General features: G+C 46.7%; 1 protein-coding gene across 2 annotated transcripts in view; it reads left to right on the top strand.

Moving 5' to 3' along the window:
- LOC106594144 (DCN1-like protein 2) overlaps positions 1 to 19,837 on the top strand; it is a 44,621-nt gene extending 24,784 nt beyond the window's left edge. For both annotated transcript variants that reach the window (XM_045698406.2, XM_045698405.2), the window contains exons 5-7: positions 12,640 to 12,722; positions 15,795 to 15,891; positions 16,235 to 19,837. In XM_045698406.2, the coding sequence (XP_045554362.1) occupies positions 12,640 to 12,722; positions 15,795 to 15,891; positions 16,235 to 16,314 (260 nt within the window). In that variant the 3' untranslated portion in view covers positions 16,315 to 19,837. The remainder of the gene's footprint in view (positions 1 to 12,639; positions 12,723 to 15,794; positions 15,892 to 16,234) is intronic.
- Positions 19,838 to 25,545: the final 5,708 nt, after the last annotated feature.

The raw sequence follows: 25,545 nt of genomic DNA, 5'->3' as shown, positions 1-25,545 counted from the left end.
TAACCCCTCTTCTCTCTGTATCAGACCTGGAGATGACTGTAGTCTACTGATGGTGTTACTAACCCCTCTACTCTCTGTATCAGACCTGGAGATGACTGTAGTCTACTGATGGTGTTACTAACCCCTCTACTCTCTGTATCAGACCTGTAGTCTACTGATGGTGTTACTAACCCCTCTTCTCTCTGTATCAGACCTGTAGTCTACTGATGGTGTTACTAACCCCTCTACTCTCTGTATCAGACCTGTAGTCTACTGATGGTGTTACTAACCCCTCTTCTCTCTGTATCAGACCTGTAGTCTACTGATGGTGTTACTAACCCCTCTTCTCTCTGTATCAGACCTGTAGTCTACTGATGGTGTTACTAACCCCTCTTCTCTCTGTATCAGACCTGTAGTCTACTGATGGTGTTACTAACCCCTCTTCTCTCTGTATCAGACCTGTAGTCTACTGATGGTGTTACTAACCCCTCTACTCTCTGTATCAGACCTGTAGTCTACTGATGGTGTTACTAACCCCTCTACTCTCTGTATCAGACCTGTAGTCTACTGATGGTGTTACTAACCCCTCTACTCTCTGTATCAGACCTGTAGTCTACTGATGGTGTTACTAACCCCTCTACTCTCTGTATCAGACCTGTAGTCTACTGATGGTGTTACTAACCCCTCTACTCTCTGTATCAGACCTGTAGTCTACTGATGGTGTTACTAACCCCTCTTCTCTCTGTATCAGACCTGTAGTCTACTGATGGTGTTACTAACCCCTCTACTCTCTGTATCAGACCTGTAGTCTACTGATGGTGTTACTAACCCCTCTACTCTCTGTATCAGACCTGTAGTCTACTGATGGTGTTACTAACCCCTCTACTCTCTGTATCAGACCTGTAGTCTACTGATGGTGTTACTAACCCCTCTACTCTCTGTATCAGACCTGTAGTCTACTGATGGTGTTACTAACCCCTCTACTCTCTGTATCAGACCTGTAGTCTACTGATGGTGTTACTAACCCCTCTTCTCTCTGTATCAGACCTGTAGTCTACTGATGGTGTTACTAACCCCTCTACTCTCTGTATCAGACCTGGAGATGACTGTAGTCTACTGATGGTGTTACTAACCCCTCTACTCTCTGTATCAGACCTGGACATGACTGTAGTCTACTGATGGTGTTACTAACCCCTCTTCTCTCTGTATCAGACCTGGACATGACTGTAGTCTACTGATGGTGTTACTAACCCCTCTTCTCTCTGTATCAGACCTGGAGATGACTGTAGTCTACTGATGGTGTTACTAACCCCTCTTCTCTCTGTATCAGACCTGTAGTCTACTGATGGTGTTACTAACCCCTCTACTCTCTGTATCAGACCTGTAGTCTACTGATGGTGTTACTAACCCCTCTTCTCTCTGTATCAGACCTGTAGTCTACTGATGGTGTTACTAACCCCTCTACTCTCTGTATCAGACCTGGAGATGACTGTAGTCTACTGATGGTGTTACTAACCCCTCTACTCTCTGTATCAGACCTGTAGTCTACTGATGGTGTTACTAACCCCTCTACTCTCTGTATCAGACCTGTAGTCTACTGATGGTGTTACTAACCCCTCTACTCTCTGTATCAGACCTGGAGATGACTGTAGTCTACTGATGGTGTTACTAACCCCTCTTCTCTCTGTATCAGACCTGTAGTCTACTGATGGTGTTACTAACCCCTCTTCTCTCTGTATCAGACCTGGAGATGACTGTAGTCTACTGATGGTGTTACTAACCCCTCTACTCTCTGTATCAGACCTGGAGATGACTGTAGTCTACTGATGGTGTTACTAACCCCTCTTCTCTCTGTATCAGACCTGTAGTCTACTGATGGTGTTACTAACCCCTCTTCTCTCTGTATCAGACCTGTAGTCTACTGATGGTGTTACTAACCCCTCTTCTCTCTGTATCAGACCTGTAGTCTACTGATGGTGTTACTAACCCCTCTTCTCTCTGTATCAGACCTGTAGTCTACTGATGGTGTTACTAACCCCTCTACTCTCTGTATCAGACCTGTAGTCTACTGATGGTGTTACTAACCCCTCTACTCTCTGTATCAGACCTGTAGTCTACTGATGGTGTTACTAACCCCTCTACTCTCTGTATCAGACCTGTAGTCTACTGATGGTGTTACTAACCCCTCTACTCTCTGTATCAGACCTGTAGTCTACTGATGGTGTTACTAACCCCTCTACTCTCTGTATCAGACCTGTAGTCTACTGATGGTGTTACTAACCCCTCTACTCTCTGTATCAGACCTGTAGTCTACTGATGGTGTTACTAACCCCTCTTCTCTCTGTATCAGACCTGTAGTCTACTGATGGTGTTACTAACCCCTCTACTCTCTGTATCAGACCTGTAGTCTACTGATGGTGTTACTAACCCCTCTACTCTCTGTATCAGACCTGTAGTCTACTGATGGTGTTACTAACCCCTCTACTCTCTGTATCAGACCTGTAGTCTACTGATGGTGTTACTAACCCCTCTACTCTCTGTATCAGACCTGTAGTCTACTGATGGTGTTACTAACCCCTCTACTCTCTGTATCAGACCTGTAGTCTACTGATGGTGTTACTAACCCCTCTTCTCTCTGTATCAGACCTGTAGTCTACTGATGGTGTTACTAACCCCTCTACTCTCTGTATCAGACCTGTAGTCTACTGATGGTGTTACTAACCCCTCTTCTCTCTGTATCAGACCTGTAGTCTACTGATGGTGTTACTAACCCCTCTTCTCTCTGTATCAGACCTGTAGTCTACTGATGGTGTTACTAACCCCTCTACTCTCTGTATCAGACCTGTAGTCTACTGATGGTGTTACTAACCCCTCTACTCTCTGTATCAGACCTGTAGTCTACTGATGGTGTTACTAACCCCTCTTCTCTCTGTATCAGACCTGTAGTCTACTGATGGTGTTACTAACCCCTCTACTCTCTGTATCAGACCTGGAGATGACTGTAGTCTACTGATGGTGTTACTAACCCCTCTACTCTCTGTATCAGACCTGGACATGACTGTAGTCTACTGATGGTGTTACTAACCCCTCTTCTCTCTGTATCAGACCTGGACATGACTGTAGTCTACTGATGGTGTTACTAACCCCTCTTCTCTCTGTATCAGACCTGGAGATGACTGTAGTCTACTGATGGTGTTACTAACCCCTCTACTCTCTGTATCAGACCTGTAGTCTACTGATGGTGTTACTAACCCCTCTTCTCTCTGTATCAGACCTGTAGTCTACTGATGGTGTTACTAACCCCTCTACTCTCTGTATCAGACCTGGAGATGACTGTAGTCTACTGATGGTGTTACTAACCCCTCTACTCTCTGTATCAGACCTGTAGTCTACTGATGGTGTTACTAACCCCTCTACTCTCTGTATCAGACCTGTAGTCTACTGATGGTGTTACTAACCCCTCTACTCTCTGTATCAGACCTGTAGTCTACTGATGGTGTTACTAACCCCTCTACTCTCTGTATCAGACCTGGAGATGACTGTAGTCTACTGATGGTGTTACTAACCCCTCTTCTCTCTGTATCAGACCTGTAGTCTACTGATGGTGTTACTAACCCCTCTTCTCTCTGTATCAGACCTGGAGATGACTGTAGTCTACTGATGGTGTTACTAACCCCTCTACTCTCTGTATCAGACCTGGAGATGACTGTAGTCTACTGATGGTGTTACTAACCCCTCTTCTCTCTGTATCAGACCTGTAGTCTACTGATGGTGTTACTAACCCCTCTTCTCTCTGTATCAGACCTGTAGTCTACTGATGGTGTTACTAACCCCTCTTCTCTCTGTATCAGACCTGTAGTCTACTGATGGTGTTACTAACCCCTCTTCTCTCTGTATCAGACCTGTAGTCTACTGATGGTGTTACTAACCCCTCTACTCTCTGTATCAGACCTGTAGTCTACTGATGGTGTTACTAACCCCTCTACTCTCTGTATCAGACCTGTAGTCTACTGATGGTGTTACTAACCCCTCTTCTCTCTGTATCAGACCTGTAGTCTACTGATGGTGTTACTAACCCCTCTACTCTCTGTATCAGACCTGTAGTCTACTGATGGTGTTACTAACCCCTCTTCTCTCTGTATCAGACCTGTAGTCTACTGATGGTGTTACTAACCCCTCTTCTCTCTGTATCAGACCTGTAGTCTACTGATGGTGTTACTAACCCCTCTTCTCTCTGTATCAGACCTGTAGTCTACTGATGGTGTTACTAACCCCTCTTCTCTCTGTATCAGACCTGTAGTCTACTGATGGTGTTACTAACCCCTCTACTCTCTGTATCAGACCTGTAGTCTACTGATGGTGTTACTAACCCCTCTACTCTCTGTATCAGACCTGTAGTCTACTGATGGTGTTACTAACCCCTCTACTCTCTGTATCAGACCTGGACATGACTGTAGTCTACTGATGGTGTTACTAACCCCTCTTCTCTCTGTATCAGACCTGGAGATGACTGTAGTCTACTGATGGTGTTACTAACCCCTCTTCTCTCTGTATCAGACCTGTAGTCTACTGATGGTGTTACTAACCCCTCTTCTCTCTGTATCAGACCTGTAGTCTACTGATGGTGTTACTAACCCCTCTTCTCTCTGTATCAGACCTGTAGTCTACTGATGGTGTTACTAACCCCTCTTCTCTCTGTATCAGACCTGTAGTCTACTGATGGTGTTACTAACCCCTCTTCTCTCTGTATCAGACCTGTAGTCTACTGATGGTGTTACTAACCCCTCTTCTCTCTGTATCAGACCTGTAGTCTACTGATGGTGTTACTAACCCCTCTTCTCTCTGTATCAGACCTGTAGTCTGTAGTCTACTGATGGTGTTACTAACCCCTCTTCTCTCTGTATCAGACCTGTAGTCTACTGATGGTGTTACTAACCCCTCTTCTCTCTGTATCAGACCTGTAGTCTACTGATGGTGTTACTAACCCCTCTTCTCTCTGTATCAGACCTGGAGATGACTGTAGTCTACTGATGGTGTTACTAACCCCTCTTCTCTCTGTATCAGACCTGTAGTCTACTGATGGTGTTACTAACCCCTCTACTCTCTGTATCAGACCTGGAGATGACTGTAGTCTACTGATGGTGTTACTAACCCCTCTTCTCTCTGTATCAGACCTGTAGTCTACTGATGGTGTTACTAACCCCTCTACTCTCTGTATCAGACCTGGAGATGACTGTAGTCTACTGATGGTGTTACTAACCCCTCTTCTCTCTGTATCAGACCTGTAGTCTACTGATGGTGTTACTAACCCCTCTACTCTCTGTATCAGACCTGGAGATGACTGTAGTCTACTGATGGTGTTACTAACCCCTCTACTCTCTGTATCAGACCTGGACATGACTGTAGTCTACTGATGGTGTTACTAACCCCTCTACTCTCTGTATCAGACCTGTAGTCTACTGATGGTGTTACTAACCCCTCTACTCTCTGTATCAGACCTGGACATGACTGTAGTCTACTGATGGTGTTACTAACCCCTCTACTCTCTGTATCAGACCTGTAGTCTACTGATGGTGTTACTAACCCCTCTTCTCTCTGTATCAGACCTGTAGTCTACTGATGGTGTTACTAACCCCTCTACTCTCTGTATCAGACCTGGACATGACTGTAGTCTACTGATGGTGTTACTAACCCCTCTACTCTCTGTATCAGACCTGTAGTCTACTGATGGTGTTACTAACCCCTCTTCTCTCTGTATCAGACCTGTAGTCTACTGATGGTGTTACTAACCCCTCTACTCTCTGTATCAGACCTGTAGTCTGTAGTCTACTGATGGTGTTACTAACCCCTCTACTCTCTGTATCAGACCTGGAGATGACTGTAGTCTACTGATGGTGTTACTAACCCCTCTACTCTCTGTATCAGACCTGGACATGACTGTAGTCTACTGATGGTGTTACTAACCCCTCTACTCTCTGTATCAGACCTGTAGTCTACTGATGGTGTTACTAACCCCTCTACTCTCTGTATCAGACCTGTAGTCTGTAGTCTACTGATGGTGTTACTAACCCCTCTACTCTCTGTATCAGACCTGGACATGACTGTAGTCTACTGATGGTGTTACTAACCCCTCTACTCTCTGTATCAGACCTGTAGTCTACTGATGGTGTTACTAACCCCTCTTCTCTCTGTATCAGACCTGTAGTCTACTGATGGTGTTACTAACCCCTCTACTCTCTGTATCAGACCTGGACATGACTGTAGTCTACTGATGGTGTTACTAACCCCTCTACTCTCTGTATCAGACCTGTAGTCTACTGATGGTGTTACTAACCCCTCTTCTCTCTGTATCAGACCTGTAGTCTACTGATGGTGTTACTAACCCCTCTACTCTCTGTATCAGACCTGGAGATGACTGTAGTCTACTGATGGTGTTACTAACCCCTCTACTCTCTGTATCAGACCTGTAGTCTGTAGTCTACTGATGGTGTTACTAACCCCTCTACTCTCTGTATCAGACCTGGAGATGACTGTAGTCTACTGATGGTGTTACTAACCCCTCTACTCTCTGTATCAGACCTGTAGTCTACTGATGGTGTTACTAACCCCTCTACTCTCTGTATCAGACCTGGAGATGACTGTAGTCTACTGATGGTGTTACTAACCCCTCTACTCTCTGTATCAGACCTGTAGTCTGTAGTCTACTGATGGTGTTACTAACCCCTCTACTCTCTGTATCAGACCTGGACATGACTGTAGTCTACTGATGGTGTTACTAACCCCTCTACTCTCTGTATCAGACCTGGAGATGACTGTAGTCTACTGATGGTGTTACTAACCCCTCTACTCTCTGTATCAGACCTGGACATGACTGTAGTCTACTGATGGTGTTACTAACCCCTCTTCTCTCTGTATCAGACCTGTAGTCTACTGATGGTGTTACTAACCCCTCTACTCTCTGTATCAGACCTGGAGATGACTGTAGTCTACTGATGGTGTTACTAACCCCTCTACTCTCTGTATCAGACCTGGACATGACTGTAGTCTACTGATGGTGTTACTAACCCCTCTTCTCTCTGTATCAGACCTGGAGATGACTGTAGTCTACTGATGGTGTTACTAACCCCTCTACTCTCTGTATCAGACCTGGAGATGACTGTAGTCTACTGATGGTGTTACTAACCCCTCTACTCTCTGTATCAGACCTGTAGTCTACTGATGGTGTTACTAACCCCTCTACTCTCTGTATCAGACCTGTAGTCTACTGATGGTGTTACTAACCCCTCTTCTCTCTGTATCAGACCTGTAGTCTACTGATGGTGTTACTAACCCCTCTACTCTCTGTATCAGACCTGGAGATGACTGTAGTCTACTGATGGTGTTACTAACCCCTCTACTCTCTGTATCAGACCTGGACATGACTGTAGTCTACTGATGGTGTTACTAACCCCTCTACTCTCTGTATCAGACCTGTAGTCTACTGATGGTGTTACTAACCCCTCTACTCTCTGTATCAGACCTGTAGTCTGTAGCCTACTGATGGTGTTACTAACCCCTCTACTCTCTGTATCAGACCTGTAGTCTACTGATGGTGTTACTAAACCCTCTTCTCTCTGTATCAGACCTGGAGATGACTGTAGTCTACTGATGGTGTTACTAACCCCTCTACTCTCTGTATCAGACCTGTAGTCTACTGATGGTGTTACTAACCCCTCTACTCTCTGTATCAGACCTGGAGATGACTGTAGTCTACTGATGGTGTTACTAACCCCTCTACTCTCTGTATCAGACCTGGAGATGACTGTAGTCTACTGATGGTGTTACTAACCCCTCTACTCTCTGTATCAGACCTGTAGTCTGTAGTCTACTGATGGTGTTACTAACCCCTCTACTCTCTGTATCAGACCTGGAGATGACTGTAGTCTACTGATGGTGTTACTAACCCCTCTACTCTCTGTATCAGACCTGTAGTCTACTGATGGTGTTACTAACCCCTCTACTCTCTGTATCAGACCTGGAGATGACTGTAGTCTACTGATGGTGTTACTAACCCCTCTACTCTCTGTATCAGACCTGTAGTCTGTAGTCTACTGATGGTGTTACTAACCCCTCTACTCTCTGTATCAGACCTGGACATGACTGTAGTCTACTGATGGTGTTACTAACCCCTCTACTCTCTGTATCAGACCTGGAGATGACTGTAGTCTACTGATGGTGTTACTAACCCCTCTACTCTCTGTATCAGACCTGGACATGACTGTAGTCTACTGATGGTGTTACTAACCCCTCTTCTCTCTGTATCAGACCTGTAGTCTACTGATGGTGTTACTAACCCCTCTACTCTCTGTATCAGACCTGGAGATGACTGTAGTCTACTGATGGTGTTACTAACCCCTCTACTCTCTGTATCAGACCTGGACATGACTGTAGTCTACTGATGGTGTTACTAACCCCTCTTCTCTCTGTATCAGACCTGGAGATGACTGTAGTCTACTGATGGTGTTACTAACCCCTCTACTCTCTGTATCAGACCTGGAGATGACTGTAGTCTACTGATGGTGTTACTAACCCCTCTACTCTCTGTATCAGACCTGTAGTCTACTGATGGTGTTACTAACCCCTCTACTCTCTGTATCAGACCTGTAGTCTACTGATGGTGTTACTAACCCCTCTACTCTCTGTATCAGACCTGTAGTCTGTAGTCTACTGATGGTGTTACTAACCCCTCTTCTCTCTGTATCAGACCTGTAGTCTACTGATGGTGTTACTAACCCCTCTTCTCTCTGTATCAGACCTGGACATGACTGTAGTCTACTGATGGTGTTACTAACCCCTCTACTCTCTGTATCAGACCTGTAGTCTGTAGACTACTGATGGTGTTACTAACCCCTCTACTCTCTGTATCAGACCTGGACATGACTGTAGTCTACTGATGGTGTTACTAACCCCTCTACTCTCTGTATCAGACCTGGAGATGACTGTAGTCTACTGATGGTGTTACTAACCCCTCTACTCTCTGTATCAGACCTGGACATGACTGTAGTCTACTGATGGTGTTACTAACCCCTCTACTCTCTGTATCAGACCTGTAGTCTGTAGTCTACTGATGGTGTTACTAACCCCTCTACTCTCTGTATCAGACCTGTAGTCTGTAGTCTACTGATGGTGTTACTAACCCCTCTACTCTCTGTATCAGACCTGTAGTCTGTAGTCTACTGATGGTGTTACTAACCCCTCTACTCTCTGTATCAGACCTGGAGATGACTGTAGTCTACTGATGGTGTTACTAACCCCTCTACTCTCTGTATCAGACCTGGAGATGACTGTAGTCTACTGATGGTGTTACTAACCCCTCTTCTCTCTGTATCAGACCTGGAGATGACTGTAGTCTACTGATGGTGTTACTAACCCCTCTTCTCTCTGTATCAGACCTGGAGATGACTGTAGTCTACTGATGGTGTTACTAACCCCTCTTCTCTCTGTATCAGACCTGGAGATGACTGTAGTCTACTGATGGTGTTACTAACCCCTCTACTCTCTGTATCAGACCTGTAGTCTACTGATGGTGTTACTAACCCCTCTTCTCTCTGTATCAGACCTGTAGTCTACTGATGGTGTTACTAACCCCTCTACTCTCTGTATCAGACCTGGAGATGACTGTAGTCTACTGATGGTGTTACTAACCCCTCTTCTCTCTGTATCAGACCTGTAGCCTGTAGTCTACTGATGGTGTTACTAACCCCTCTACTCTCTGTATCAGACCTGTAGTCTACTGATGGTGTTACTAACCCCTCTACTCTCTGTATCAGACCTGGAGATGACTGTAGTCTACTGATGGTGTTACTAACCCCTCTACTCTCTGTATCAGACCTGGAGATGACTGTAGTCTACTGATGGTGTTACTAACCCCTCTACTCTCTGTATCAGACCTGGAGATGACTGTAGTCTACTGATGGTGTTACTAACCCCTCTACTCTCTGTATCAGACCTGGAGATGGCTGTAGTCTACTGATGGTGTTACTAACCCCTCTTCTCTCTGTATCAGACCTGTAGTCTGTAGTCTACTGATGGTGTTACTAACCCCTCTACTCTCTGTATCAGACCTGGAGATGACTGTAGTCTACTGATGGTGTTACTAACCCCTCTTCTCTCTGTATCAGACCTGGAGATGACTGTAGTCTACTGATGGTGTTACTAACCCCTCTACTCTCTGTATCAGACCTGTAGTCTGTAGTCTACTGATGGTGTTACTAACCCCTCTTCTCTCTGTATCAGACCTGGAGATGACTGTAGTCTACTGATGGTGTTACTAACCCCTCTTCTCTCTGTATCAGACCTGTAGTCTGTAGTCTACTGATGGTGTTACTAACCCCTCTACTCTCTGTATCAGACCTGGAGATGACTGTAGTCTACTGATGGTGTTACTAACCCCTCTACTCTCTGTATCAGACCTGTAGTCTGTAGTCTACTGATGGTGTTACTAACCCCTCTACTCTCTGTATCAGACCTGTAGTCTGTAGTCTACTGATGGTGTTACTAACCCCTCTACTCTCTGTATCAGACCTGGAGATGACTGTAGTCTACTGATGGTGTTACTAACCCCTCTTCTCTCTGTATCAGACCTGGAGATGACTGTAGTCTACTGATGGTGTTACTAACCCCTCTACTCTCTGTATCAGACCTGGAGATGACTGTAGTCTACTGATGGTGTTACTAACCCCTCTTCTCTCTGTATCAGACCTGGAGATGACTGTAGTCTACTGATGGTGTTACTAACCCCTCTTCTCTCTGTATCAGACCTGTAGTCTGTAGTCTACTGATGGTGTTACTAACCCCTCTACTCTCTGTATCAGACCTGGAGATGACTGTAGTCTACTGATGGTGTTACTAACCCCTCTTCTCTCTGTATCAGACCTGGAGATGACTGTAGTCTACTGATGGTGTTACTAACCCCTCTTCTCTCTGTATCAGACCTGGAGATGACTGTAGTCTACTGATGGTGTTACTAACCCCTCTTCTCTCTGTATCAGACCTGGAGATGACTGTAGTCTACTGATGGTGTTACTAACCCCTCTTCTCTCTGTATCAGACCTGTAGTCTGTAGTCTACTGATGGTGTTACTAACCCCTCTACTCTCTGTATCAGACCTGGAGATGACTGTAGTCTACTGATGGTGTTACTAACCCCTCTACTCTCTGTATCAGATCTGGAGATGACTGTAGTCTACTGATGGTGTTACTAACCCCTCTACTCTCTGTATCAGACCTGTAGTCTGTAGTCTACTGATGGTGTTACTAACCCCTCTACTCTCTGTATCAGACCTGTAGTCTGTAGTCTACTGATGGTGTTACTAACCCCTCTTCTCTCTGTATCAGACCTGGAGATGACTGTAGTCTACTGATGGTGTTACTAACCCCTCTACTCTCTGTATCAGACCTGGACATGACTGTAGTCTACTGATGGTGTTACTAACCCCTCTACTCTCTGTATCAGACCTGGAGATGACTGTAGTCTACTGATGGTGTTACTAACCCCTCTACTCTCTGTATCAGACCTGGACATGACTGTAGTCTACTGATGGTGTTACTAACCCCTCTACTCTCTGTATCAGACCTGTAGTCTACTGATGGTGTTACTAACCCCTCTACTCTCTGTATCAGACCTGGACATGACTGTAGTCTACTGATGGTGTTACTAACCCCTCTTCTCTCTGTATCAGACCTGGAGATGACTGTAGTCTACTGATGGTGTTACTAACCCCTCTACTCTCTGTATCAGACCTGTAGTCTACTGATGGTGTTACTAACCCCTCTACTCTCTGTATCAGACCTGTAGTCTGTAGTCTACTGATGGTGTTACTAACCCCTCTACTCTCTGTATCAGACCTGGAGATGACTGTAGTCTACTGATGGTGTTACTAACCCCTCTTCTCTCTGTATCAGACCTGGAGATGACTGTAGTCTACTGATGGTGTTACTAACCCCTCTACTCTCTGTATCAGACCTGTAGTCTGTAGTCTACTGATGGTGTTACTAACCCCTCTTCTCTCTGTATCAGACCTGTAGTCTACTGATGGTGTTACTAACCCCTCTTCTCTCTGTATCAGACCTGTAGTCTGTAGTCTACTGATGGTGTTACTAACCCCTCTACTCTCTGTATCAGACCTGTAGTCTGTAGTCTACTGATGGTGTTACTAACCCCTCTACTCTCTGTATCAGACCTGGAGATGACTGTAGTCTACTGATGGTGTTACTAACCCCTCTTCTCTCTGTATCAGACCTGTAGTCTACTGATGGTGTTACTAACCCCTCTACTCTCTGTATCAGACCTGGAGATGACTGTAGTCTACTGATGGTGTTACTAACCCCTCTTCTCTCTGTATCAGATCTGGAGATGACTGTAGTCTACTGATGGTGTTACTAACCCCTCTACTCTCTGTATCAGACCTGGACATGACTGTAGTCTACTGATGGTGTTACTAACCCCTCTTCTCTCTGTATCAGACCTGTAGTCTACTGATGGTGTTACTAACCCCTCTACTCTCTGTATCAGACCTGGAGATGGCTGTAGCCTACTGATGGTGTTACTAACCCCTCTTCTCTCTGTATCAGACCTGTAGTCTACTGATGGTGTTACTAACCCCTCTTCTCTCTGTATCAGATCTGGAGATGGCTGTAGCCTACTGGAACCTGGTTCTAACAGGTCGATTCAAGTTCCTGGACCTCTGGAACAGGTTTCTATTGGTGAGTGGAGTGGATGCCAGTCTGTATTAATGGCTGTTCCCTAAATAATATACTACTCTGGACAGAGTCTAGGGGTTTCCTCCATGTATCCATAGTCTCTGGTGATGTCATCTATCTGTGTGATTAATGCAGGAGCATCATAATCTCTGATGTCATCTGTCTGTGTGATTAATGCAGGAGCATCATAATCTCTGATGTCATCTATCTGTGTGATTAATGCAAGAGCATCATAATCTCTGATATCATCTGTCTGTGTGATTAATGCAGGAGCATCATAATCTCTGATGTCATCGGTCTGTGTGATTAATGCAGGAGCATCATAATCTCTGATGTCATCTATCTGTGTGATTAATGCAGGAGCATCATAATCTCTGATGTCATCTGTCTGTGTGATTAATTCAGGAGCATCCTAATCTCTGATGTCATCGGTCTGTGTGATTAATGCAGGAGCATCATAATCTCTGATGTCATCTATCTGTGTGATTAATGCAGGAGCATCATAATCTCTGATGTCATCTGTCTGTGTGATTAATGCAGGAGCATCATAATCTCTGATGTCATCTATCTGTGTGATTAATGCAAGAGCATCATAATCTCTGATGTCATCTGTCTGTGTGATTAATGCAGGAGCATCATAATCTCTGATGTCATCTATCTGTGTGATTAATGCAGGAGCATCATAATCTCTGATGTCATCTATCTGTGTGATTAATGCAGGAGCATCATAATCTCTGATGTCATCTATCTGTGTGATTAATGCAGGAGCATCATAATCTCTGATGTCATCTGTCTGTGTGATTAATGCAGGAGCATCATAATCTCTGATGTCATCTGTCTGTGTGATTAATGCAGGAGCATCATAATCTCTGATGTCATCTGTCTGTGTGATTAATACAGGAGCATCATAATCTCTGTCATCTGTCTGTGTGATTAATGCAGGAGCATCATAATCTCTGATGTCATCGGTCTGTGTGATTAATGCAGGAGCATCATAATCTCTGATGTCATCTGTCTGTGTGATTAATGCAGGAGCATCATAATCTCTGTCATCTGTCTGTGTGGTTAATGCAAGAGCATCATAATCTCTGTCATCGGTCTGTGTGATTAATGCAGGAGCATCATAATCTCTGATGTCATCTATCTGTGTGATTAATGCAGGAGCATCATAATCTCTGATGTCATCTATCTGTGTGATTAATGCAGGAGCATCATAATCTCTGATGTCATCTGTCTGTGTGATTAATTCAGGAGCATCATAATCTCTGATGTCATCTGTCTGTGTGATTAATGCAGGAGCATCATAATCTCTGATGTCATCTGTCTGTGTGATTAATGCAGGAGCATCATAATCTCTGATGTCATCTATCTGTGTGATTAATGCAAGAGCATCATAATCGCTGATGTCATCTGTCTGTGTGATTAATGCAGGAGCATCATAATCTCTGATGTCATCTGTCTGTGTGATTAATGCAGGAGCATCATAATCTCTGTCATCTGTCTGTGTGATTAATGCAGGAGCATCATAATCTCTGATGTCATCTGTCTGTGTGATTAATGCAGGAGCATCATAATCTCTGATGTCATCTGTCTGTGTGATTAATGCAGGAGCATCATAATCTCTGATGTCATCTGTCTGTGTGATTAATACAGGAGCATCATAATCTCTGTCATCTGTCTGTGTGATTAATGCAGGAGCATCATAATCTCTGATGTCATCGGTCTGTGTGATTAATGCAGGAGCATCATAATCTCTGATGTCATCTGTCTGTGTGATTAATGCAGGAGCATCATAATCTCTGTCATCTGTCTGTGTGGTTAATGCAGGAGCATCATAATCTCTGTCATCGGTCTGTGTGATTAATGCAGGAGCATCATAATCTCTGATGTCATCTATCTGTGTGATTAATGCAGGAGCATCATAATCTCTGATGTCATCTATCTGTGTGATTAATGCAGGAGCATCATAATCTCTGATGTCATCTGTCTGTGTGATTAATTCAGGAGCATCATAATCTCTGATGTCATCTGTCTGTGTGATTAATGCAGGAGCATCATAATCTCTGATGTCATCTATCTGTGTGATTAATGCAGGAGCATCATAATCTCTGATGTCATCTGTCTGTGTGATTAATGCAGGAGCATCATAATCTCTGATGTCATCTATCTGTGTGATTAATGCAAGAGCATCATAATCGCTGATGTCATCTGTCTGTGTGATTAATGCAGGAGCATCATAATCTCTGATGTCATCTATCTGTGTGATTAATGCAGGAGCATCATAATCTCTGATGTCATCTATCTGTGTGATTAATGCAGGAGCATCATAATCTCTGATGTCATCTGTCTGTGTGATTAATGCAGGAGCATCATAATCTCTGATGTCATCTGTCTGTGTGATTAATGCTGGAGCATCATAATCTCTGTCATCTGTCTGTGTGATTAATGCAGGAGCATCATAATCTCTGATGTCATCGGTCTGTGTGATTAATGCAGGAGCATCATAATCTCTGATGTCATCGGTCTGTGTGATTAATGCAGGAGCATCATAATCTCTGATGTCATCTGTCTGTGTGATTAATGCAGGAGCATGATAATCTCTGTCATCTGTCTGTGTGATTAATGCAGGAGCATCATAATCTCTGATGTCATCTGTCTGTGTGATTAATGCAGGAGCATCATAATCTCTGATGTCATCTGTCTGTGTGATTAATGCAGGAGCATCATAATCTCTGATGTCATCTGTCTGTGTGATTAATGCAGGAGCATCATAATCTCTGATATCATCTGTCTGTGTGATTAATGCAGGAGCATCATAATCTCTGTCATCTGTCTGTGTGATTAATGCAGGAGCATCATAATCTCTGATGTCATCTGTCTGTGTGATTAATGCAGGAGCATCATAATCTCTGATCTCATCTGTCTGTGTGATTAATGCAGGAGCATCATAATCTCTGATGTCATCTGTCTGTGTGATTAATGCAGGAGCATCATAATCTCTGATGTCATCTATCTGTGTGATTAATGCAGGAGCATCATAATCTCTGATGTCATCTATCTGTGTGATTAATGCAGGAGCATCATAAGCGGTCGATCCCCAAAGACACGTGGAACCTGCTACTGGACTTTGGTAACATGATCGCAGACGACATGTCCAACTACGACGAGGAAGGTGAGATATAACCACCTATTAAGGATGGGTCCCAAATGGCACCTTTTCCTGTGCTCTACTTTTGACCAGGCACCATAGTGCACTAGATATGGATTAGGGTGCCATTTGAAACGCAGCCAAATATTTCTGTAGGACCAATAAAACATACACCCTGCCCACCCTGACCTCAGATCCAGGATTCCTCTACCCCCATATCCATAACCACTAGGCGTATAACTAAGATCTGACCTGGAGTCAGCAGTTAGGGATTGGGACTTCTACCATACAGTGCAATCACTATCAAAACATTTCTGCCAATCACTAACTATGCAGCTAATCATGTGACCCTTTTCTGCCCACTCAGGAGCTTGGCCCGTCCTCATAGACGACTTTGTGGAATTTGCCCGGCCAATCGTGACAGGGAGCAAGCGTAAAACCATATAGGTCATACCCAGTTCCCAGCAGGGGCTGAGGATTTTATACACACCAGCCAAAAAGAGACTTCTACAAGACTGTCCAAGTTTGTGAGACTGAGCTGCCAATCAGGGGCTGGGGAGCGACATGACAGCCAATCGGAGAGAAGGAAAACAACAACAGGAAGAGGAAGTTATCTTTTTCTTTGTTTTGGGACTGAGTCACTCCGGGAGGCGGGCTGTCAGCAGGGGGTAGGATCGTCGCGGAGCTATGAGCTCTGCTCCCATTGGCTGGCTGGATCAAAGTGATCGGCCAGCGACTACAGTACCATACACCAGCCACCATCAGATCAGTGGGTGTGTTTATAGATTCTAGAACTGGTGCTCTGGTCCCACCCCCCCACCCGGCCCCGCCCCCTCCTTACTAAAGAACGACCAGGGAGAGCAAACAGAAGGGCAGAGAGGGATGGCCGGTTTGCTCTCTGCAGACCGACAGAAGGGTGTGATATTTGATCCAGTGGAGGCTGCTGAGGGGAGGACGGCTCATAATAATGTCTGGAACGGAGCGAATGGAATGGAAACCATCCCACTGACTCCGCTCCAGACATTACCACGAGCCCATCCTCCCCTATTAAGGTGCCACCAACCTCCTGTGGTCTGATCCCACAGTAGTAAGACTGTCCTCTCTGCCGGCCCATGATGGATGAACTAGGAGCTTGGAGGTTCTGCATGTGTTTCTGGTTGAGCGTTAAGCGGCTGAGTGGACGGAAGAACAACAACAACTGTTTTATTATTATCATTGAGTTTCTTATCATCGAATCAGAGGTGAGGGATGTGGTCGTCATCCAATCCAACGCCAGTGTAATGTTCTGCTTCCATTTCAATCTAACGTGTAAAAGTTGGGTCAGTTTTGTTGTTAATATGTGAGGTTCAGGGTCTGTATCCACAAAGCTTTTGAGAGTAGGAGTGCTAACCTGGGATCAGTTTGGCCTTTTAGATAATAATGAATACAAGAGAGGACCAGATCCTAGTGCTGATCTGGGATCAGTTTGGCCTTTTAGATAATAATGAATACCAGAGAGGACCAGATCCTAGTGCTGATCTGGGATCAGTTTGGCCTTTTAGATAATAATGAATACCAGAGAGGACCAGATCCTAGTGCTGATCTGGGATCAGTTTAGCCTTTTAGATAATAATGAATACCAGAGAGGACCAGATCCTAGTGCTGATCTGGGATCAGTTTAGCCATTTAGATAATAATGAGTGAGATCACATGAACAGAGAGGACCTGATCCTAGATCAGCACTACTACTCTGAGACGCTTTAGGAATACAGGCCCAGTTCAGATCCACTGTGGTATTCAGATAGAACCGGACCGACCAACAGAGCAGCATGCTTTAAAGCTCAACACCAGCAGAAATACTATTGCTACAGTTGGAACATACTGGAACCATAGGATTCATGTATAGATATACCATTTTAGAATAATGAATACAATATAAAAAAGACACAATGACATTTATAATCATGAGAGAGAGGAAGAAGTATTTGAAATGTGTACGAGGTCCTCAGATTTCTAGGCCGCGTCCCAAACTGTACCCTATTCCCTATATAGTACTGGTGAAAAGTAGTGCACTATATAGGGAACAGGTTTGTCCATTTGGGATGCGCCATGTCTCCAAGCTTTCCGTTTGATCTGAGTTGGTTTGTTTGGGGTGTAACTGCTCACATCACCAGAGACCAGACTGTTGGTCTGGCACTTCTTTGATTTTCACAAGCAACGCACAGGAAGTTGAATCTATGAATCGTATTCAGTCTACAACACTGTATATAGTTCATAGTTGAATCTATGAATCATATTCAGTCTACAACACTGTATATAGTTCATAGTTGAATCTATGAATCATATTCAGTCTACAACACTGTATATAGTTCATAGTTGAATCTATGAATCATATTCAGTCTACAACACTGTATATAGTTCATAGTTGAATCTATGAATCATATTCAGTCTACAACACTGTATATAGTTCATAGTTGAATCGTATTCAGTCTACAACACTGTATATAGTTCATAGTTGAATCTATGAATCATATTCAGTCTACAACACTGTATATAGATCATAGTTGAATCTATGAATCATATTCAGTCTACAACACTGTATATAGTTCATAGTTGAATCGTATTCAGTCTACAACACTGTATATAGTTCATAGTTGAATCTATGAATCATATTCAGTCTACAACACTGTATATAGTTCATAGTTGAATCTATGAATCATATTCAGTCTACAACACTGTATATAGTTCATAGTTGAATCTATGAATCATATTCAGTCTACAACACTGTATATAGTTCATAGTTGAATCTATGAATCATATTCAGTCTACAACACTGTATATAGTTCATAGTTGAATCTATGAATCGTATTCCGTCTACAGCAGCAGTTTAAATCAAATCTCATGTTATTGGTCACATACAGGTGTTTATCAGATGTTATTGCAGGTGTAGTGAAATGCTTGTCAACATGCCCCAGTTCTGTTTTTAAACAGTTTCAGTTGTTAGTGTTGTTTTGGTTAGTCGTCATGGGTTACTGCTAGCCAGCCCAGTGAAGTGAATGTTATAGTACTTTCATCAGACCAGACTGAGACACGTCTACTAGCTACCCCACACACACACACACACACACACGGACCATCTCAGTAACAGACATGATTCCTCTAACACAGCAGGTAATAGGAGTTCTCCTTCATTCTCTGGAAATGTTCCTGAGATTTTGGGCTGCACCTCGTCTGTCTCCCAAATGGCACCTTAACTTTGCACTATGTAGGGAATAGGGTGCTATTTGGGAGGTATGTCTAAGTTACACTTGTTATGCCACATGTTCTTAGACAATTGCACTCACATCTGGGGGAAGTAATAAAAACATTCTGTTCAGTGTTGACGTGTAACGACAGGAGAAGACTGAGACTATGGAAGAGAGAGAGACGTCCATTTCTCCTCTGAACTTCCTACACAACGAACACGGTACGGTACGGTACACTACGCTACAGTGAGGTACGGTACACTACGGTGAGGTACGGTACACTACGGTACGGTGAGGTACGGTACACTATGGTACGGTACACTACGGTACGGTGAGGTACGGTACGGTACACTACGGTACGGTGAGGTACGGTGAGGTACGGTACGGTGAGGTACGGTACGGTGAGGTACGGTACACTACGGTACGGTACACTACGGTACGGTGAGGTACGGTACGGTGAGGTACACTACGGTACGGTGAGGTACGGTACGGTGAGGTACGGTACGGACCTACGGTGAGGTACGGTACGGTACACTACGGTACGCGCTGAGAGAGTGTCCAGTGTGTTGACTGTCTGTGCGTTAGTCATATTCAGCTCATCACGTCAGTATTATTTTCACTGAGAGAAAAGAAAAAGCATTTAAAACATTTGTCTTTCTGCTATGGAGACATTATACATGACTTTGTTTTGGCAAAGGAAGGTCCCGTCAATAAAGCATGTTGTTTTTAACACAAATGGAACGAGAGACTTTGTATCCATCTGTTTTGTTCAGGGTTTCACAGAGATGTTACGAGATCACAATGTTGTCTCTGTCCCATTACGGCGTCTGTGGGCGCACGGGCAGCGCCGTTCAGAATGAGAGGGGGGGAAGCTTTTAGGGACAGTTTAGGTGCAAAGGTTAAGGATGAGGGAGGTTGGTTTGTTGGTGAGAATGAGAGAGGGTTTAGGGGTGATGAGGGGTAACAAGGGAGGAGGGTTGGTTTGTTGGTGAGAATGAGAGAGGGTTTAGGGGTGATGAGGGGTAACAAGGGAGGAGGGTTGGTTTGTTGGTGAGAATGAGAGAGGGTTTAGGGGTGATGAGGGGTAACAAGGGAGGAGGGTTGGTTTGTTGGTGAGAATGAGAGAGGGTTTAGGGGTGATGAGGGGTAACAATGGAGGGGGGTTGGTTTGTTGGTGAGAATGAGAGAGGGTTTAGGGGTGATGAGGGGTAACAAGGGAGGAGGGTTGGTTTGTTGGTGAGAATGAGAGAGGGTTTAGGGGTGATGAGGGGTAACAAGGGAGGAGGGTTGGTTTGTTGGTGAGAATGAGAGAGGGTTTAGGGGTGATGAGGGGTAACAAGGGAGGAGGGTTGGTTTGTTGGTGAGAATGAGAGAGGGTTTAGGGGTGATGAGGGGTAACAAGGGAGGAGGGTTGGTTTGTTGGTGAGAATGAGAGAGGGTTTAGGGGTGATGAGGGGTAACAAGGGAGGGGGTTGGTTTGTTGGTGAGAATGAGAGAGGGTTTAGGGGTGATGAGGGGTAACAAGGGAGGAGGGTTGGTTTGTTGGTGAGAATGAGAGAGGGTTTAGGGGTGATGAGGGGTAAGAAGGGAGGGGGGTTGGTTTGTTGGTGAGAATGAGAGAGGGTTTAGGGGTGATGAGGGGTAACAAGGGAGGGGGTTGGTTTGTTGGTGAGAATGAGAGAGGGTTTAGGGGTGATGAGGGGTAACAAGGGAGGGGGGTTGGTTTGTTGGTGAGAATGAGAGAGGGTTTAGGGGTGATGAGGGGTAACAAGGGAGGGGGTTGGTTTGTTGGTGAGAATGAGAGAGGGTTTAGGGGTGATGAGGGGTAACAAGGGAGGAGGGTTGGTTTGTTGGTGAGAATGAGAGAGGGTTTAGGGGTGATGAGGGGTAACAAGGGAGGAGGTTGGTTTGTTGGTGAGAATGAGAGAGGGTTTAGGGGTGATGAGGGGTAACAAGGGAGGAGGGTTGGTTTGTTGGTGAGAATGAGAGAGGGTTTAGGGGTGATGAGGGGTAACAAGGGAGGAGGGTTGGTTTGTTGGTGAGAATGAGAGAGGGTTTAGGGGTGATGAGGGGTAACAAGGGAGGGGGTTGGTTTGTTGGTGAGAATGAGAGAGGGTTTAGGGGTGATGAGGGGTAACAAGGGAGGGGGTTGGTTTGTTGGTGAGAATGAGAGAGGGTTTAGGGGTGATGAGGGGTAACAAGGGAGGAGGGTTGGTTTGTTGGTGAGAATGAGAGAGGGTTTAGGGGTGATGAGGGGTAACAAGGGAGGGGGGTTGGTTTGTTGGTGAGAATGAGAGAGGGTTTAGGGGTGATGAGGGGTAACAAGGGAGGAGGGTTGGTTTGTTGGTGAGAATGAGAGAGGGTTTAGGGGTGATGAGGGGTAACAAGGGAGGGGGTTGGTTTGTTGGTGAGAATGAGAGAGGGTTTAGGGGTGATGAGGGGTAACAAGGGAGGGGGTTGGTTTGTTGGTGAGAATGAGAGAGGGTTTAGGGGTGATGAGGGGTAACAAGGGAGGAGGGTTGGTTTGTTGGTGAGAATGAGAGAGGGTTTAGGGGTGATGAGGGGTAACAAGGGAGGAGGGTTGGTTTGTTGGTGAGAATGAGAGAGGGTTTAGGGGTGATGAGGGGTAAGAAGGGAGGGGGTTGGTTTGTTGGTGAGAATGAGAGAGGGTTTAGGGGTGATGAGGGGTAACAAGGGAGGAGGGTTGGTTTGTTGGTGAGAATGAGAGAGGGTTTAGGGGTGATGAGGGGTAACAATGGAGGGGGGTTGGTTTGTTGGTGAGAATGAGAGAGGGTTTAGGGGTGATGAGGGGTAACAAGGGAGGGGGGTTGGTTTGTTGGTGAGAATGAGAGAGGGTTTAGGGGTGATGAGGGGTAACAAGGGAGGAGGGTTGGTTTGTTGGTGAGAATGAGAGAGGGTTTAGGGGTGATGAGGGGTAACAAGGGAGGAGGGTTGGTTTGTTGGTGAGAATGAGAGAGGGTTTAGGGGTGATGAGGGGTAACAAGGGAGGGGGTTGGTTTGTTGGTGAGAATGAGAGAGGGTTTAGGGGTGATGAGGGGTAACAAGGGAGGAGGGTTGGTTTGTTGGTGAGAATGAGAGAGGGTTTAGGGGTGATGAGGGGTAACAAGGGAGGAGGGTTGGTTTGTTGGTGAGAATGAGAGAGGGTTTAGGGGTGATGAGGGGTAACAAGGGAGGGGGTTGGTTTGTTGGTGAGAATGAGAGAGGGTTTAGGGGTGATGAGGGGTAACAAGGGAGGAGGGTTGGTTTGTTGGTGAGAATGAGAGAGGGTTTAGGGGTGATGAGGGGTAACAAGGGAGGGGGGTTGGTTTGTTGGTGAGAATGAGAGAGGGTTTAGGGGTGATGAGGGGTAACAAGGGAGGAGGGTTGGTTTGTTGGTGAGAATGAGAGAGGGTTTAGGGGTGATGAGGGGTAACAAGGGAGGAGGGTTGGTTTGTTGGTGAGAATGAGAGAGGGTTTAGGGGTGATGAGGGGTAACAAGGGAGGGGGTTGGTTTGTTGGTGAGAATGAGAGAGGGTTTAGGGGTGATGAGGGGTAACAAGGGAGGGGGTTGGTTTGTTGGTGAGAATGAGAGAGGGTTTAGGGGTGATGAGGGGTAACAAGGGAGGGGGTTGGTTTGTTGGTGAGAATGAGAGAGGGTTTAGGGGTGATGAGGGGTAACAAGGGAGGGGGTTGGTTTGTTGGTGAGAATGAGAGAGGGTTTAGGGGTGATGAGGGGTAACAAGGGAGGGGGTTGGTTTGTTGGTGAGAATGAGAGAGGGTTTAGGGGTGATGAGGAGTAACAAGGGAGGGGGGCTGATTAACACTCCAGTCTTATCCTGCCCCAGTGGGGAGGGAGGGGTCCTCAACACTAGACCTACTGGTCCATCTGACACAGAGCCTACCGTCCATCCCCCCCAGTCCTCTAACCGTCCATCCCCCCCAGTCCTCTAACCGTCCATCCCCCCAGTCCTCTAACCGTCCATCCCCCCAGTCCTCTAACCGTCCATCCCCCCAGTCCTCTAACCGTCCATCCCCCCAGTCCTCTAAGCGTCCATCCCCCCAGTCCTCTAACCGTCCATCCCCCCAGTCCTCTAACCGTCCATCCCCCCAGTCCTCTAACCGTCCATCCCCCCAGTCCTCTCCTCATCCAGCCCTGGTTATAACCCTGGAGCTCCAGTCCTCTCCTCCTATAGCCCTGGTTATAACCCTGGAGCTCCAGTCCTCTCCTCCTCCAGCCCTGGTTATAACCCTGGAGCTCCAGTCCTCTCCTCCTCCAGCCCTGGTTATAACCCTGGAGCTCCAGTCCTCTCCTCCTCCAGCCCTGGTTATAACCCTGGAGCTCCAGTCCTCTCCTCCTCCAGCCCTGGTTATAACCCTGGAGCTCCAGTCCTCTCCTCCTCCAGCCCTGGTTATAACCCTGGAGCTCCAGTCCTCTCCTCCTCCAGCCCTGGTTATAACCCTGGAGCTCCAGTCCTCTCCTCCTCCAGCCCTGGTTATAACCCTGGAGCTCCAGTCCTCTCCTCCTCCAGCCCTGGTTATAACCCTGGAGCTCCAGTCCTCTCCTCCTCCAGCCCTGGTTATAACCCTGGAGCTCCAGTCCTCTAACCCTCCAGCCCTGGTTATAACCCTGAAGCTCCAGTCCTCTCCTCATCCAGCCCTGGTTATAACCCTGGAGCTCCAGTCCTCTCCTCCTCCAGCCCTGGTTATAACCCTGGAGCTCCAGTCCTCTCCTCCTCCAGCCCTGGTTATAACCCTGGAGCTCCAGTCCTCTCCTCCTCCAGCCCTGGTTATAACCCTGGAGCTCCAGTCCTCTCCTCCTCCAGCCCTGGTTATAACCCTGGAGCTCCAGTCCTCTCCTCCTCCAGCCCTGGTTATAACCCTGGAGCTCCAGTCCTCTCCTCCTCCAGCCCTGGTTATAACCCTGGAGCTCCAGTCCTCTCCTCCTCCAGCCCTGGTTATAACCCTGGAGCTCCAGTCCTCTCCTCCTCCAGCCCTGGTTATAACCCTGGAGCTCCAGTCCTCTCCTCCTCCAGCCCTGGTTATAACCCTGGAGCTCCAGTCCTCTCCTCCTCCAGCCCTGGTTATAACCCTGGAGCTCCAGTCCTCTCCTCCTCCAGCCCTGGTTATAACCCTGGAGCTCCAGTCCTCTCCTCCTCCAGCCCTGGTTATAACCCTGGAGCTCCAGTCCTCTCCTCCTCCAGCCCTGGTTATAACCCTGGAGCTCCAGTCCTCTCCTCCTCCAGCCCTGGTTATAACCCTGGAGCTCCAGTCCTCTCCTCCTCCAGCCCTGGTTATAACCCTGGAGCTCCAGTCCTCTCCTCCTCCAGCCCTGGTTATAACCCTGGAGCTCCAGTCCTCTCCTCATCCAGCCCTGGTTATAACCCTGGAGCTCCAGTCCTCTCCTCCTCCAGCCCTGGTTATAACCCTGGAGCTCCAGTCCTCTCCTCCTGCAGCCCTGGTTATAACCCTGGAGCTCCAGTCCTCAAACCCTCCAGCCCACCCCTCCTCCAGCCCTCTGGGGCTCCAGCCCTCTAACCCTCCAGCCCTGGTTATTGCCCTGGGGCTTTAGTCCTCCCCTCCTCCACCCTCTAACCCTCCAGCCCTGGTTATTGCCCTGGGGCTTCAGTCCTCCCCTCCTCCACCCTCTAACCCTCCAGCCCTGGTTATTGCCCTGGGGCTTCAGTCCTCCCCTCCTCCACCCTCTAACCCTCCAGCCCTGGTTATTGCCCTGGGGTTTCAGTCCTCCCCTCCTCCACCCTCTAACCCTCCAGCCCTGGTTATTGCCCTGGGGCTTCAGTCCTCCCCTCCTCCACCCTCTAACCCTCCAGCCCTGGTTATTGCCCTGGGGTTTCAGTCCTCCCCTCCTCCACCCTCTAACCCTCCAGCCCTGGTTATTGCCCTGGGGTTTCAGTCCTCCCCTCCTCCACCCTCTAACCCTCCAGCCCTGGTTATTGCCCTGGGGTTTCAGCCCTCCCCTCCTCCAGCCCTCTAACCCTCCTACCCTCCTTTTCTCCAGCCCTCTAATCCAGCCCTCTAACCCTCCTACCCTCCCTTCCTCCAGCCCTCTAATCCAGCCCTCTAACCCTCCTACCCTCCCTTCCTCCAGCCCTCTAATCCAGCCCTCTAACCCTCCTACCATCCCTTCCTCCAGCCCTCTAATCCAGCCCTCTAACCCACCTACCCTCCCTTCCTCCAGCCCTCTAATCCAGCCCTCTAACCCTCCTACCCTCCCTTCCTCCAGCCCTCTAATCCAGCCCTCTAACCCTCCTACCCTCCCTTCCTCCAGGCCTCTAATCCAGCCCTCTAACCCTCCTACCCTCCCTTCCTCCAAGCCTCTAATCCAGCCCTCTAACCCTCCTACCCTCCCCTCCTCCTGCCCTCTAACCCTCCTACCCTCCCTTCCTCCAGCCCTCCCTTCCTCCAGCCCTCCCTTCCTCCAGCCCTCCCTTCCTCC

The sequence above is a fragment of the Salmo salar genome, chromosome 16 (genome assembly GCF_965601325.2).
Source record: "Salmo salar chromosome 16, fSalSal1, whole genome shotgun sequence".
NCBI lineage: Eukaryota > Metazoa > Chordata > Actinopteri > Salmoniformes > Salmonidae > Salmo > Salmo salar.
Note: the sequence above shows the minus strand (reverse complement) of the source record. Positions and strands in the feature narration are given on the sequence as shown.